This window comes from Ornithodoros turicata, chromosome 7 (genome assembly GCF_037126465.1).
Source record: "Ornithodoros turicata isolate Travis chromosome 7, ASM3712646v1, whole genome shotgun sequence".
Lineage (NCBI taxonomy): Eukaryota > Metazoa > Arthropoda > Arachnida > Ixodida > Argasidae > Ornithodoros > Ornithodoros turicata.
The window spans coordinates 30,002,123-30,018,690 of record NC_088207.1 but is presented as its reverse complement, the minus strand read 5'-3'; the positions used below and the strand labels follow the sequence as shown (position 1 = coordinate 30,018,690).

The window sequence follows — 16,568 nt, the reverse complement described above, 5'->3', positions numbered from 1 at the left end:
TGGTATATTTTTTAAAACTGCGTAGAGAGTTGCAACACATGTTTAGTTGTGAAGGTGACAGTTTATGCACGATGTCCTACAAACTTAGCGCATTAGAGTCCTGCTGCGCTTGCGCCGTGCGCATTTCTTGCGTGAGCAACGAGATGGCGCCACAGGCGCCTCGGCTAGGCAAGCCTGTTCCAATAGTGACAAGCAAAGGGGTCTACTCAGCTGCCTAGTCAGGCGGCTTCGCGGGCGCGAGGTATTGGAACGCAGCCAACATGTTTTTTGTCTAGATTGGGTTGGATTGCCGTGGCTTGGATCGTGGCTTGGCGCTTGTCTTAGGTCTCAGCCGTGTCCAACCTGCCGACGGCAGTTTCGTAGTTAAACTACAGTAGTTAACTACGAAAAATGTAGTTTAACTTCTGGCTTCTAATTACTCTCCGTTGAGTAGTTGCAATTACCTTGTAACTAAATAGAAAGTAGTTTAATTAGTAGTTAAACTACATGTAGTTAAACTACTGCCCATCACTGCTAGTGGCCCGCTTTTGCACACGCCCCTGTTTTGCTGGAAATATGCTAGGAAACGGGAACATTTGCTGGAAAAGCCTAGGCAATCAAAAATATCAGAGGAAGATGCATAAAGCCACCTCATGGTTGGCTTCATCTGTTTCTGAATTACATTAAATTTAAATTGCATTAAATTTGAATTACATTACATTGTCGCGTCTTGACCTGTGTATATCATCGGATTAATTGATTGTTCTGTTCAACACCAGAAAACTAAGAGTGCCCATATTTTGCATGTATCTCGATGAATGAATAAAGAAATAGAATGCGAACTTGCACTGACAGAATGAGCCTGCGAAACGCTGCTGGAGCTAACAAGAAAAAGGAATACAGAAAATTGCGCCTTTTCGGCGGGACTTTACATTCAAAGCGCAAGTAACCGATTTCTCTCTCTCTCTTCAACGCATACACCGATCCGGACAATTCTCACGTGTAATAAAGCGGACATGCAGAGACACAATGTTTCAAGTTCATGGAGCAATGCGTCTCTGAGACGGGCGCCGTCGAGCAAAAAATGGCGCGTCTTGCCCTGTGCCCCACCTTGCTCCACCTTACCCTATATGTTCTATCACGTGACAAAAAACAGAGTTGAGTCTGTTATTTTGGTGAGACACCTATAATAGTATCGTCGACGAAGGTGCGAGTCTATCCACGCAGGCACTCCCAATGTAACAGACATCGTTCTCCGTAAGAATGTTACGCGCAACATCTTCAAACTACCCTATAGATTGCCTCCACAACTTTTAACCCAACGTGAGTACGACGTCACCCGTATTTTTTCTTTTTTTACAGAGCTCCGCCATTAAAGTTAGTCTTCGGAACAAAATGGATTTCATACTCGCTGTATTTCCACAATCATTTACACGAACGAAGCACAGTTGTGAAATATCTGACTTGGATCTGGCGAAGGTGGAATCCTAAGAACGGCTTTCGAGATTTGAAAAAGTCTGCCTCCACCGAACGTGGATGGAAGTACCTCTTCTTCCTTTCTATGCTCGGCCAACGTCACCGTGTATTAGTCATACCATTCCTGCGCTGCTTTCGGACTCGCAGGGAAGCGGATGATGACCGTTGACTCTTTACATCTGTGTCTGAGTGATCTCATCCCCAATCTTCGTCCATTGTTTTGTTCCGGAAATAGTAACGCAGCTGCCGTTCCATGCAAGGTGACGTAACGCGTTGGCCTTCGGTAGGGAAAGCGTTTGACACTTTCCTGTTTCGGTTTCATTGCTCGCTTATTTAATGCATTCGTCACACGAGAAAGAAATACAGGTGATGGCAGGAATACTGTGGATGTTATGCACCAACTACGATGTGCAACAACTTTTTCACCGATCGCTCCAAAGTAGCCCTTCGCCAATCTCCCTTTTGTAGATCACGGCCAGTGTCTGTGAGGAAGAAGAAGAAGAAGGCGATCAGCATAGCACGCGTGGAGCTCGAGCTGACCTTATTTCTGTTCCCGACACGCTTGACGGCGAACATTCCAGTGACAATGACCAACCGCATGATATTCCTCGCTGGCCTGCTGCTCCTTACTCTCGGTAAGAACTGCTTGCACCTCCTCCTGCATTCTCAGGATCTTCTATGCTAACCTGCGAACAGCATACCGCAACGCTGACATCACTGATGTTCGCACGTTCCAACAACACCACCGCGAGTACGGACACTCTTTAATCCCTTAGCACATCCCAAAATATTGGGGATTTCAGATTGTGTTCCTGCCTTTTCTGGGCTCGTATTGGGTCGGGTCTTCGTTGTCGATTTTGTAGCGCAACTGTCTCATGTTGGTGCAAAAGGTCACTTCGTGTACAATCGTAAATATAGTAGCAGACGACAATCAAATTGACAAATGCCGTCGGATAAAGCAGCTGCGAACGGCTGACACGATCCTCGCGTGACGGACAAGAGTCCCCCCGCCGGCGCTGCATGCTTATACCGGCTTAGTCTGTGCCCGTTTACGTCACGCGCAAGAGGAACAGGTTACGTCACAACATTCCCGCATTCTGTGATATGCCCTTTCCGCGAGTGGAGGATTTTTGAAAGGTGCGCAGAACAGAGGCGTCGTGCGTCCGCTACAGCTCACCTGCCCCTACCTCACCCTTTCAAAAGACCGTGCAAGTGAACGAGGGAAGTAGACGTCACTTCGCTGGGGTGTAGTTCCGCATCGGAACCACTCGTTTTTAAAAATCTGTGAAAGCGTTAGGAAGGTAAATATTGCATAGAAGTGGAAGGTCATGTACTGAATCTCAAAACGTAAGAACTATAAATTCTGCGGACTAGGAAGTTTTTATATGCACTTCAACAGCCCCGTGTGATGCACTCCTAGCGCAGGAGAAACACAGGAATGCTATGTCTAACGGATTGCAAACTTGCCATCTTGCAAAAGGAGGGTCGTTGAAATGGGCTAAATCACCTCTCTTTAGGTTAGTCCAGGTTGGGTTCTACAGATTGTGTGTGTGTGGGGGGGGGGGGGGCAGGCAGGCACTAGGCGGTGTGGGCGTCGAGACTGTGCGAAGCGGGCGATAAAATTTAATTTTTATGCGTTTCACGCAATGTACGAGGGTCATTCCTGATTTTTTGTTATTAAAAAAAGCCAGTGGTCCCGATACGGAACTACACCCCTTCGCTGAAATAGATGATGAAAGAAGCCTCAGAACATCAATTCCCATGACTTCGCTAGTTCACATTCCCGACGGGAGGTAGATCACTCGACTCGTGACGTCTCGACTCGATCCGGCGCAGCCCAGGCGCCGTAGCAGAAGATAACAGCAGACTGTTCTTTTCTATGGTCAATGGGCGCGTTTCGTAGCTATATAAGGCTTCCGTTCTACTCACACCGTTCCGTTCTATACACTGCCATGTTTTGCCAAGAGATTGCGACGCTCCTATGTCTGATGTCGGAGGTATTGGTATCGTAGGAAAGCATTTTTTTCTATACTAATGCGCTACAGCTGTTCTGCTATAAAGCGAGGAACATAACCATATTCTCATTTTTGGCTCCTCTTTTTACGCGAAGAGAAAAGATGGGGCTGTGTAGTTTTTTGCAGCGTGGTGGCCTGTAGGACACAGAGTGGGCCACAGCCCAGTATTGTTTGGCGTAGCTAATTTCGAAAAGTTGAAAATTTTGATGTTTTTAACTTCTCATTTCGCGTTCTATTGCGTGTCTGAAAGCTTAGATACGCACTGAAGAGAGACAATTATGCGCTGAACAAATCCTGAACGTTTCACCGTAATCGGAGTGTATCAAGGGAAGCTGGAATTTCGCCAATTTCGCTCACTGCACAACCTGTATCTTGTGTTTCAGTATTGTCGGCACCCGGTTACTATGGGACGTCCTGCAACTCGGAATCTTGTGACCAGAGCTACGACATTAAGGCCACGGAGAATGCGTCCCCGCGTTCCGGGATAATATCGAACCAGGGGGCCTCTGCCAACACAGGACCGATCAAAGTCCACGATCATTTAGAAGTGTCTTACGGAGAACAGGACAGATTCGCGAGTGCTCTTTCGGTAGGCCAGTCGATGATTGTCGAAAACATGTCACAGAATAACTGCTGAATCCATTGAGGTTACCTCTTGTTACGTGTTCCTGTCGTATCCTTGCGTATTGTGTTTTGACTACCTGCGATACGAGGAGGAATTCACAGACAGTTGGTAGTTCGACAGACATACCCTCTATTCTACATCCAGGGACTGCCCCTTACGCAAGACATCTACCCCTGCGCCTTCCGCATGCTCACCCGCAAGAAGCTGAACACGAAACCTGTCGTGGCATTGGGCTGGGTCTCCAAGGAAACAATGCTTTGCCACTCGGTCAACCCAAAGCCCAAGGACAACACAATGCAAGCATTCTACCCAATAACCTCCTGTGTCTTCTACGTGAGTCAGGAAGCACTGTCATTGAATTAGTTCTGCTACATAAATGACTGTCTTGTTCGGGTAACGGCGTACAGGCAACACGGGTTTACCGGGTATCGCTCTCCTGCCTGTAAGTCATACTTCGGTACAGGGTTTCGGAAGACTATATTTTTTAAGAAACTTAATAAGCTTCTATAGAAAGGGTTATGTGGCGGGGACCTCTCAATGTATCAATGCAGATAGGACTCTTTTCAGCTTCGGAGCTGTTTCAATACGACGTGTTCTTGAAGGTAACCTACGACGTGTTCTTGAAGGTAACCTTTTACCTATACCTTGTTCATATAACTACATGGTGATGTAGACAATTCTCGTTGAGGGACAGGTCATCCTTGAAAGATGAGATGAAAGTCACTGAGAAGGTTAGCCAGCTGTAGGACTCGAACCCACATCTTCTGAATCCCTTCTATGTTGTTCCAGCCTCAGAACATCAGTTCTCTCATGTTCAACAATTGCCGCTTGCGTCGATCCCTGTCGTATGAATGTGTATATGAGTGTGCAAAAAATGTAAGTGAAAGGAGGATGAGTGAGAGAGTGACTGGTTTGTCCCTTCAGATGACGCACACTGGAAGTCGCTGAGAAGGCGTGTTAGCGTAGCTCAATTGGTAGAGCCCTGGACCGGTAATCCAGAAGATGTGGGTTCTACAGCTGGCTAACCTTCTCAGTGACTCGTCTTTCGTCGTTAATTTCTTAGGCAACTTGAGGCCTTGTATGAGATTGTCCCTTCTATGTTGTTCCAGCCTCAGAACATCAGTTCTCTCAAGGTCATCCTTTTCGAGTTAGATGTGCTACGCATTTCTTCATTTTTCTTCTTCTTTTTTACAGTTATAACTATATGTGGAATGGAATTGAATGTCGGACAAGCCCTTTTTATGGCAAGAAGAAAGAAAAAGATGGATGGAACTTGATAAGATTACACGTGGCTCGTGCTGTATAAAATATTCTGGTCCTCCGCGTTGCACAATCTCGAAAAGTTTCTTGCTTGCTTCGTAGGAGATGCGACCTTCAGGAAAACATTCCTCACTTCTCAACGTTTCGCCTTTGTGGAGGGATAATATGCTTGCGGGATAACCGAATTTCGAATGGTTATTTTGAGAGATCAGATTTTGTAGCCGAGCGGCTGCTGGACACCAGCTGACTAGATAAGGAGAGAGGTGGGGGGTGTCGCCCTATAGTGGCAGTTTTTTCATCGCGATAGGGAAAGGGGAAAGTGGAACCGTAGCCTTAAATGCACGGTCTCGAGAGCTCGTGTGGGGCATGTGGAGATAAACCGTGTATCCGCACAGCGACGCCCCCAGGGAATATTGTAGCAGAAGCAAACTCGGAACAGGTCCTGACGCATAAGTACTGCCGCGAGTTATGTTGAGACTGGGCACCACAGGGGTGGCACCCAATGTATTACTCAGAGCACGAAAGCGTGCTTTGCGAACGCAATGCATCCTGGACAGTCACAGCAAACGTCAAGGCACACGTGGCCTTAAAGATGGCGGGGCCCGTGATCGGCTGCCAAACCGTTTATAAACAATGCGGCTGCTGTTTCTTCGCGACGTTTTGGATCTCAGTAACGCGCACAGTTTTGCACTAAAAGCCTCGTACTGGTAAGCTGTTGCGGAAGAAGACCAGCATACATTCATCTCTTGGCTTTATGATGGCGGATGATGGCGTGTAAACAAAGTCACATGACCTCAAAATGACGTTTTCTATGACGTGCGACCAGGACAAGGTGGCACTTTTGCCTAGGCACTCGCTTGAGGGTAGTTACAACAATGGCGGGTTTGTGTCACCCCTGTGCTTCGTACGGTGGCGGAATTCCTCGAGTGGACTAAGATAGAAAGGGTAACAGATAAACCGGCAGCTATATTTGAAGCCACCCTGGGTGTCGCCATGTTGACCTCACGATGCCCTGTTTGCAAATGGCGGACCTGGGGTACTCATGCATCTCTGCGCGCGTACGCTTTGAAATTCCGTGTGGCATTTATTGGTTCCGTAATGCCGCGGAAGAGATAATAGTGGGTTTTGGTATACCGTTGATAAGGTTATCGTGCCCATCGGAACCAATCGCAGTTGTGCGTGACTCAGAATCTTATCCACTGATTGGTTCCCGTTGATACGGTTCGACGCAAGTCACCTTATCAACGGTCTGCTAAAACTCTCTATTAGTGAGTTTCAGTATACCGTACGCTATCGCGTTTGCGTACGTAAGGGATAGCGTTGGTGGTTCTGCGCACGCGTATAACGAGCTTCGCGGAGTGCGCGTAACCACCAACTATATCCCTTACGTACGCAAATGAGAGCGTAGGATGGGGTAGCGTAGCAAATGGTAGAGATACAACCAAGCTGTGCGATAGCGAGTTCTATGAATAAGACCCCAGAGAAATCATTGAGGGCCGAAAGATAGCGAAATTTGGAACGTCGTGTGTCAGGACCCCGACCTTTGCGCTGTCTGATAAGGAACCGGCTTCACAGCGATTACAGCTGATTATTTTCGTGCAGGAAAAGATGCCCTGGCTCGAGCATGCATGTACCATGTACAGGCGTCGCCACCCTTAACCGTAGCGCGGGAGCGCGTGGCGGCGTGGCCTGCTTGCATTCCAGCGCCGCCTTGCGTCGATGCTGGGGTGGAGGCCATGGTACACGAACGCCTCCTCTCGATCGGTTGAGCTCACCTGCTGTATAGTATCGCCTTACGCCCTCGCAAAACAGGCACAATAACCGCGCGTGTGCGCTATCTACCACGCTTTATCTAAATGCCGGTTTACGGAAGGGCGAGCTTGAGGGGCACAATATTCTGAAACAAGTTTGAGACATATGCTAACACTGTAGGCTCACCCATGCTCTGAGCGTTCTGTTCACTATGATATGTGTTATCACAGAATTTTTTTGTTTTTGTTTCATGGTGCTGAGGAAAGATTTGGTAACGTGTTTGTGTGGATGCAAATACGCCAAAGAAACACATATTTTGGCCCTAGAATGGCCCATGGAACAGCACCTGTGCATGGGCCAACCACGGCCCGTTGCAAAAAAAATGCATGACCCAACTCACTCAATTCTCTCGCGGGGAAGGGCAACGGCGTAGGGGGAGAATCGTAAAAGCTCGCAATATGCCAGAGATCACTACAATCAAACAGGTCAGTGTAGAGAAAAGAAATTGCATTTCTTTCCTGAGGAAGAACAGCAGATACTATACATAGGTTTGTCTTGCGAGCTTCCACAAATTCGAGAGTCCTGCTCGCGTGTGAGTCGAAATACAGGGTTTAATTTGATGCGTACACAAACAACACTGAAATGAGGAATTTCTTGTAGTATTAGCTCACCACGAAGATAATGTCTGTTTCTTACTGCTTTTGGTTTGAGGCAATCACTGGGCCAATCGAAAGTTGAACTTGCTACACCAGTAGCACCGCTGCACTGCTTGCAGTGCTACACCATTCCGCGTTCACTCTCCCCGAGGCAACATACCGAGATTGAACCAAGCTTGGCAAGAGGTTGGCTGGCCAACCGAGCCGTGCTTGGGCAACGAGCTCGTTTCTTGCTACAGATCTGCCCTGGCCGACGGCTTGCCAAACCTCGCTCTGCCTATCACATTGCAACATATAGAGGACGTTAGAGGACCCTTTCCCTTTTTTCATATGGCTTATATGGCTCTTTTGTGACAGTTTCAACGACTACAACAGTCTACGTGACCGTCTCAACCTTAGGTAATATGTGCACTCCCGAGAACTGATTGAAATCGTCATAAAGAGACATCATTGGCCACTTACCTTGGTACTACGTGAAGTTCGGTAACCGACTGACGGCAAGCTACGGTGGCGTCCCGTCGGCACGGGCTGTTGGCCCAACGTCATTGGCCAGGTCCTCGCCGACGTAGTTGGCAGTTAACGTTGGCCAGTCGTTAGAACGTGACTGGCTGGCCGACTTAGTTGGCTGCCAACTGGTCCCCGACTTTCTGCCGAGAGTCGGCCGTCGGCCAATTTCAATTGGGCAGACGATGCATGCCAACGCTTTAACGACACGTCTACAAGGTGTCAGGGCGTGCTGTGGGGCCAGCGTCCGTTGACCAACATACTCTGTTAGTGACATTGGACCATTCAATCATTCTTGGCCGATGAAGTCGTTTGCCGACCGATTGCCGATGGCCGGCCGATCATCGGCAGTCGGCAAATTCCCATTGGGTCCCTCTCTACCTCGTTGGTAGACTATACAGGGGGCACTCGTCTGCGCCTCCTGCGCGTTCGCCTGTCGTGTGCGACGAAACTTATTCTCCGTGGTTAGCAGTGCATGAAAAAACGTGACGTTGAACGCTTGGCAGAAGAAAGCTGAGTTTTTTTCGCATATTCCGCTAGAGTATTCTGGCGAACGTCGCTCAGGTGAACAAGAGGAAACAAGGCAGGCGAACTGGTTTCGGTCCTTCGGTCCTGACGTAAGCCTAGAGTAACGCGCGCACTTTTCTTGCAGTTGATCAGGAACCAGACATTACAGCAGTCGAATAAGTGGGACAACCGGACAACATTCAGCCCTGACTCAAATCACGGTTACAAGGTGAATAAACGGCGGGATATCTTCCACGTTTTGTACCAGGCCAATGTAAGTTCGCTCTGGTTTCCTATACATCGCAAGCCACTCATATACGTGGTGAAAGCAATCCACCTGCCAGGTTGATGCTATCAATTGAAAAAGGTGAAAACATTATCGTAAAATCCCCAGGTCCCTTTCCACATCCAGCCCACCAACACTCTGCCCTCTCCACCTTTCTGGATACCACCTCAAGCAGCACAATGTACTGAAAGTCGAGTGCAATAGGGGTGGACGGTATGTGTCTTATCAATGTTCTTTAGTTTCACGAGTCTGCTCAAGGCCTTCCACCTACCCGACCACCCCTATTGCACTCGACTTTCAGTACATTGTGCTGCTTGGGACAGGACCTCGATCCTTATCATCCCCCCTCCCCCCATTACCACCAGCATGAGGTAGAGTATCGCCTCTGGCGATAAAGCTTCCCAAGCAGCACAATGTACTGAAAGTCGAGTGCAATAGGGGTGGACGGGTAGGCGGAAGGACTTGAACAGCCTCGTTAAACTAAAGAACATTGATAAGACACATACCGTCCACCCCTATTGCACTCGACTTTCAGTACATTGTGCTGCTTGGGTTCCCATTCATCTGCCACTAGCATTACTCTCTCTGGTAGGATGTCAAACAAGCGCCGTTTAGCTGTCCCTGAACTGATAGTTTGCTCCAGTCTGTTGCAACCCCTTCTGGAGGGATTGCTACACCAAGGTCACCTTTTCCCTGCACGTCGTCAATGAGATATCACATCAGCCGTGATCGTTATGTGCCGCCGTATGCCGCAAGAGGGAGCGCCCTTCAAATAAAGTCTCTCTACCTTTAACCAGAGCAATGCGCGGTTCGTTCGCACGGCCGTGCGCCCGCTCACATGCCGCTCACGCTGACCTTGAACGGCAAGCGTGTTCACACTCGCATAGGGGGAAGTTACTTTTATTTTGTAGTGCACTACCGTTACTCACTACTTTTTCGAAAAGTAACGCGTTACGTTATTCGTTAATATTGCGGTAGTAGGTAACGCGTTACTAACGCCGTTACTTCTGATAAGTAATGCCGTTACTTTTGCATTATTTCACCAGTTGTCCTTATAATATGTACCATTTTTGGTTGAGTCACATAAGTGCATTCCGCAAATCAATACAATCAATGTTGGGCACAAACAAGGGTCACGCATGAACACGACTTACATGTACAATTTATTGCAACGCAGAAGCAGTTGATGTTCAAAATTTTCATCGGTGAGCATCGCCCGTTGGGCTGAGAGGACGCCTAATGACCAGTGAGTGCTCCTTGTCAAGCTTGATAGAGACGGTGACCTCTTATCTCATACAGTACAAATCCAAACAGCCAATTCCTTGGTACTTTGTTACTTGTTCAGAGGGTAGAGGCTATTTTTCTGCCGCTTTTGTCCCATTCGTCCGAAAAATACCAGAGGGAGTGAAAAACAGAGGTGGTAAACAAAGGTGACACCTCAACCAGGGTAGGTCAACAACCCTTCTTTTGCGTTCTTCGTGGGTGTCGATGTGACCTTCTTGTCATTGTTGTTGTTGTGGGATTTTCCCGGATTCTGCAGGCACGGTCCTCGCTCAAGCTTTCGAGTTCCCGAACACGCAGTAACGTATAACGCCGTTACGCGTTAGTTGCTAAAAATGTAATGACGTTACGTTACTCATTACTTTTCTCCCAAATGTAATGCGTTGCCATATTTCACTACTAGAATGTAACGCTTTACCGGTAACGCACTACCTTGTAACGCGTTACTCCCCACCTATGCACTCAAGGCACCTGACGAGCCAGACCTGTGCCACTTCGTATCCGCCGTCCAGTCAGCTGCTCAGCTCCATATCGCGACTTGCCATGACGCGCGGGGTTCAAACAAAAGCGCTATTGGCGTTATGGCGATGCGTTATGTATAAGTCATAGGGAAGGTGAAGGTAAACAAACGCAGCGTCTTCCCTTCGCTGCGATTGGCTGGTCACCACCCGTCCGCCGGCGTCTTGAACGGCGCCAGAGAACGGGCCTCCGTTTTCGCCGTTGGTGGCGCCGTTGCGGGCAATGGAAACGAACCTTCTGGTTGCTTGTACTCAATATCCCAGCGAATCCACAAAACAAAAATCTCCAACTATCCTGTTTCAAAATAGAATATCACTGAGCAACGTGCCAGCTTCGCGTGTTTTTCATTTCCATCGAAATCGCTAAATGAGCACTACAATGCAAAAAGTTCGCTTCAATTTACGTTATACGTCAATTTCGTACAGTCGACCCGCGTTTATCCGGACGGCCTCGTTTCCTGTGAAAATGTCCGGATAGCGGGGGAACCGGATAAGTGAAACACGAAAATCCAGAGTGATCCTAAAAGGACATCTTTATTGAGCATTACAGAGAAAACTATCCATTGTCATCTGTTTCATTCTAATACACGCATCCAGTTCTTGCAAACCTTTGCTAACAGCATTAACTTGCGAAATATTGTTTTTGTTGCTCGGAAAATACTAGCGCTGTCTCAGTGCCGCACGCGGGTATTCTACCGTCATAGCTGGTGCATCCCCGCATTCATCATCAGATTCTTTTTGAACACTATCGGAAGCGACGACACTGACGATGTCGTCATCTGCGATTACAGCGCAGGAGTCCTCGTTGCTGACCTTCTCAGTCTGAAATGACCAGTCAGCTGAGTGGATTAACGTGCAAAGTCGGAAAGGGAGAAAATTCTTCATAGGAACACCGTCTTTGTGTCAGTAAAAAGGAGGCCACAACCAGGGTCCTCGACCTCGCTTGACTAGGTGTGAGCCAAGTGTCATTCCTGGACAATAACCGGATAACTGAAGCCGATTATTGGGTATTAGTCACTTCTGTTCCCTGGAATTCTCGTCCGAGTCCGGAAGCTGAAGTCCGGATAAACGAGGGCGAAATACATGGGGAGAAATCCGTCCCCACGCTATTTTGTCCGGATAGCGCAGGATCCGGATAAACGAAGTCCGGATAAACGCGGGTCGACTGTACTTACCATAATACTGTAAACGTGCGAAGTCGAGCACTTCGACCCGAAGACAAAAGCACTGCGCCAATCCGCCACGTGATTCCGACGAGGCCAGAGGTCCCAACACCTGGTTTATGTAAGCCAATACCACGTACATCCTCGAAAGAGGAGAGGCAGTCGGGAAATAAAGATGCTCACGAGCAGACGTGCGTTTGCGATCTAGACAATCGAGAAAGAAAATTGTCTACAATACTGAGCTACAATCAGAATTTTACTGGAATCTTTCTTGCTTCTGCGTTATGCAGTAAAGTCGCTTCAGCTTGTGCACGTGCGTGCCGCGCCATGGAGCAGTTCCCGTGAAAGACACAGTGCGCGTTGCGAAGCGGACTGGTGTCTCTGTACGAAGGACGTGAGTCAGTGGATCATTCGCGAGGGCTGTGGCGAGCTACAATTCAGTGAATCTGTATTGAAAAATGCAGCAGTGCGCATGATACCGCGCATATACGGAATCAGACCGGTTCCAAACCCACGTGCCCACGATAGGTAGGTATGCACGCGCTTATCCTGCTGTTTCATTGGATGCGCCAATCTTTGCCTCCTGGGTATACCATATTTATTCACAAAAAAACTTTGCTTACATTAAACTAATTGAAACACGGATTAATCAATCAAACGCGCATTTTAGCGACTCTTAAGCCTGGTCCGCGGTATTGCGTCCGTCAGCGTTGCGGCCGTCCGCGAACCGACGCCTGCACCCCTGCGACGGGGTGCCCTAGAACCGTGCCACCGAACGCTCTTTCTCGCAGTTTCTCTTAAAGCATCATTGCAAAAGTGCGGACGTGAATTGGAAACCCATGCGTCCGTCGCAGAGTCGTTGACGGACGGATGTATTGAAACGCAATACTGCGGACCAGGCTTCAGGCTTACCAGAAAGGACGCGTTCGAGCAATGCAAAACGAAGCGACGGTGGCTTTTATGGTCAGGTGGTGACACCTGTACAGTGAGTGGTTTGTTGACTACAGGTCCCCGCCCGTGTTCTACTCAGTGCTGGCATTAGCCTATGCTGATTTGGGTTTATGAACCTGTGGGTAACCCTGCGTAAACAGCCGACGTGGCGCAGGGTACAGAGGCCGAGAGGAAGCCTTCAGGAGTTCCGGTTTCGCTTTTCAACTAACGAGTCCCCAACCGCCAAATCGACTTTTGTTTCTCGTTTGTGACATATCCCTAAGCTTTAGGATGTCTGGAACATGTGTACGAAATATCGCTTCGCCTTTATTAAGCAAGAGGGCACTGAAAGCAACACACTGCCAGTGCCGTGTATACCAAAGGGAGTCTGGCCATTAGAAGGAGCCTAAAAGAGAGGCTCGACCTGTCAATCAAATTGAGCGTTTTTCATTGGCTGCTGTTTCCTATGCGGGCCGCCATGACATCAAGAATTTCCCGAAAATGGCGGCGCAGCTTGGAACGACGAAGCGAGGATCTCATGAGAATTTTTTCACAAATTACAATTCCGCAATTTTATTCCGTAAGTGTACATTCTGTTGCAATTATCTTGCAAATCACCTTCAAATTACGCTCCAGTGTTGATGCTTACGTGAAAATGTTTTGTGGTCCTTGTTAGGCCTATAAAGACAGTGATCACAGGCAAATAGCAAGAGAAACTCTACGGATGGCCAAAAATTCATTTTATGACATACTTTTATGCATATACAGGGTGTCCCAGCTAACTGCGAACATATTTTTAAAAATATATGACAGTTTTTCCAAGATGAAATCAATTCCAATATAGCATATGCTCAAGGGCACTCCTTATATAGGAGGGGATTAGCAGAGTCCAAAGGCAAACTTTCATTAAGCTACGAAGCTGTCCCAATGAGAACATCTGTTCCTTTCGGTCACCTGATATCGTAGCCGTTTTCAGAACAAAAATCCGTTCGATAGATCGTCCGCATTCGTGAAGGAACGCCATTTTTTTTTCTTTATTTTGTTCATTCCGCGTCTCCGGAGAGGCGTCTTCCCTTCACTCCCAATGTGAGAGAGTGAAGGAGCACAGTGCCGCCTCATGCGTCGAAGATGAGCTTTAACTTGCGGAAACAAAACAAAAACACACTCGGACACACTAAAGGCGTTCCTTAAGGTGTCGCCACCATGTGATCAAGAATGCGGTCCGATCGTGGCTGCTACGCGCCGGTAAGGATTTCTACGCTACTGGCATCCAAGCCTTCGTGAAATGCTGGGACAAGTGCATTAGTGCAGCTGGAGGTTCCGTGTACGCTCATTTTTGAACACCCCTCGTACAAGCCCTCGAGCACATTTCCGAGCGAAGTACGGACGTCACAGAGCTCAGCGTCACGCCCATCCCCATTGGCAGCCGTAAGCACGTGACTTTTCGTGCGTCACTGGCAGCGGCGAGGGCTGTGGTGTAAGAGGCGCATGAGTTTCGGTATTCACGGTGCCCATTTGCTCCACTTCTGTGAGCCTCTTCACTGTGAAACTGCAGATTCACATCGAACAGAACAGTCTTATTATGTTTATCGAAGATAACCTGGGACGACCTGTCACACCCTCTTTAATGGCCATACTCCCTTACCGGGCCATACCGGGCACTCTACACTGCTGACACCATCCGCAAGCAGACAATTTTTGGCAATTGGCAATTTTAATATGGTGGTTGTTGAAAGAAAGGACGGTATCCTCCGGACGAACTGCCGCAGTATGATACGGTTTCGGTTTTCTATTGGTTTTCGGTTTCGGTTATCATGCGTGCGAATGTTGTATTCGGTATCGAGGGAGTGGTTCCTGTTTGGTATGATGCTCACCAAAGGGTTTCTTTTTTTTTTTAATCCTTGCGAAGCCTCCCTTTCCTCCCTTTCGGTACGCGTGTTACATAACTCTAACCACGGCCAGCAACAACATTTAATAACATATGTTGCCCCAAAGGTTCTCAGTTGATATATATTTTACAGTAACACTCTTGAGACAGTTGAGCCCGTTCATTTGTGATCTTCGATATAACGAAAACTCCGATATTACAATAAAATGGCTGGTTCCTGCCTCCTCAGCCATACGTAGCGATCGCTTAAAAGCGTTTTCTATGTTATGCCCATCTGCACCGATCTTGGAAACATGGCGGCTTCGCGTCAAAAGTTACCAAATTTGTGGTTAACTATTTGTGATATAAACGGTTTATCGTTGTTTTTGCTTCTTTACTGCAAGGATACGCAGTCGGTGCGAGAGAGAAAGCAAGTGGGTTCCCCGAACTCATTCGCATGTATTGCCATTTGGTTTAACCGTGTCACACGAAATACGAAACGAATTTCATTCAGTGCTGATGTCATTCGTTGGAAATGACCAGTGCCTTAAGAGCCAACGGTTAGAAGAACGGCAGAAAAATGGAATGGTAGAAAAATGAAACAACTGCTACTTTATTTTATGGCTGGAGTCTAGTTTCGTCGCCAGGATACTCTACCCATTTGCTGGTGGTAAAAATGAGACAAGAGTGTTGGTGATTACGCAACGGGTGTGGAAATGGTACTTCACATTATACGCGGATTTTAAGGGGTTGAAAGTTTGTTCCAAGTTATATTGGAGCAATTATACAGTCATTTGCATAGCTATGAAACCGCCATCCAAGTTTCGAATGTAGTGTACACCACAGAATGTTCGATTCAAACGTATGGGTACAGCCAAGCTGTACCGGGCAATCTAATAAATTTCAGGGGAGGGATGCAAAAAACCTGGGGGGGGGGGGGGGGGGCTAGGGAAATCCCTGCAGCCGACGATGGACATATCTGTAATGCTACGGCGCTTGAAGTTTTATTGCTATCAGGAAATCATCGGTGACTACATGTCGGCAAATAGGCAACTTAGTAGCAATGTGGCAAGACAGCTTCACAGCTGTGCAGCAGATCAAGCAAGCTAACTTGTACACCGTAGGGCAAACCTCAGCCTTCCCCCCACGTCTCATCCCTCAGCAACCCCCACACACTATGCTGTACCCTGAACATGGAAGACTGTTCTGGCGTAGTCTGTGGCACTGTTGTCTCGCTGAGAAGTCACTTGGTGTATTTCACATTGCAGCCGAACGACTTCGTTATTGGATTCGCTTACAGAGATAAGCGTGAGACAAAAGGCCACTTCAACTACAAAGGGAAACATCTTGAAGTCGACCTCAATACAACACTGCATTATGTTATAGGGAGTTTCCACGGAGGATAGTGCTGGAAGCCTGATCTAATAGTTGTACGTTAGTACGTAATAAATGAATGAAATGAGTTGTTTTGCTCGCCGCTACAGGTGTCTGAACGCATATTCCAAATGCGAAACTCTCTACATTTATTGGAAATGACTCAGCTGAACCCCTGAAATCTGGCTGTCGTTGATATCCTTCGGTTATTGTGAAAGGCATGTCGCTTTATATAACGCAAGCAGTATCATCGTTGCCTGAAGCGTAACAACCAACGAAACGATACGCAATTTATTCCTCAAAACACATCGGAACATCGAACAAGGAACATCGTGTGACGTCGCCTCTTATGTATTCCATCACGATTAGTCCCAT

The 16,568-nt window shown here is 47.7% G+C and overlaps 1 protein-coding gene across 1 annotated transcript; it reads left to right on the top strand.

The window, feature by feature from the left end:
• Positions 1-1,848: 1,848 nt before the first annotated feature.
• LOC135400781 (uncharacterized) lies at positions 1,849-16,281 on the top strand. Its single transcript, XM_064632694.1, has 5 exons — positions 1,849-2,090; positions 3,854-4,059; positions 4,240-4,428; positions 8,920-9,048; positions 16,088-16,281. Exons 1-5 carry the CDS (start codon positions 1,862-1,864, stop codon positions 16,223-16,225), a joined length of 891 nt encoding a protein of 296 aa, XP_064488764.1. The 5' UTR covers positions 1,849-1,861; the 3' UTR covers positions 16,226-16,281.
• The last annotated feature ends 287 nt before the right edge of the window (positions 16,282-16,568 follow it).

Excerpts from the sequence above, each read along its gene's own strand:
- LOC135400781 (XM_064632694.1), top strand. The coding sequence starts at position 1,862 with ATGTGCAACAACTTTTTCACCGATCGCTCCAAAGTAGCCCTTCGCCAA. Across the intron at positions 4,429-8,919 it reads TAACCTCCTGTGTCTTCTAC|TTGATCAGGAACCAGACATT; the intron begins GTGAGTCAGGAA and ends CTTTTCTTGCAG. Across the intron at positions 9,049-16,087 it reads ACGTTTTGTACCAGGCCAAT|CCGAACGACTTCGTTATTGG; the intron begins GTAAGTTCGCTC and ends TTCACATTGCAG.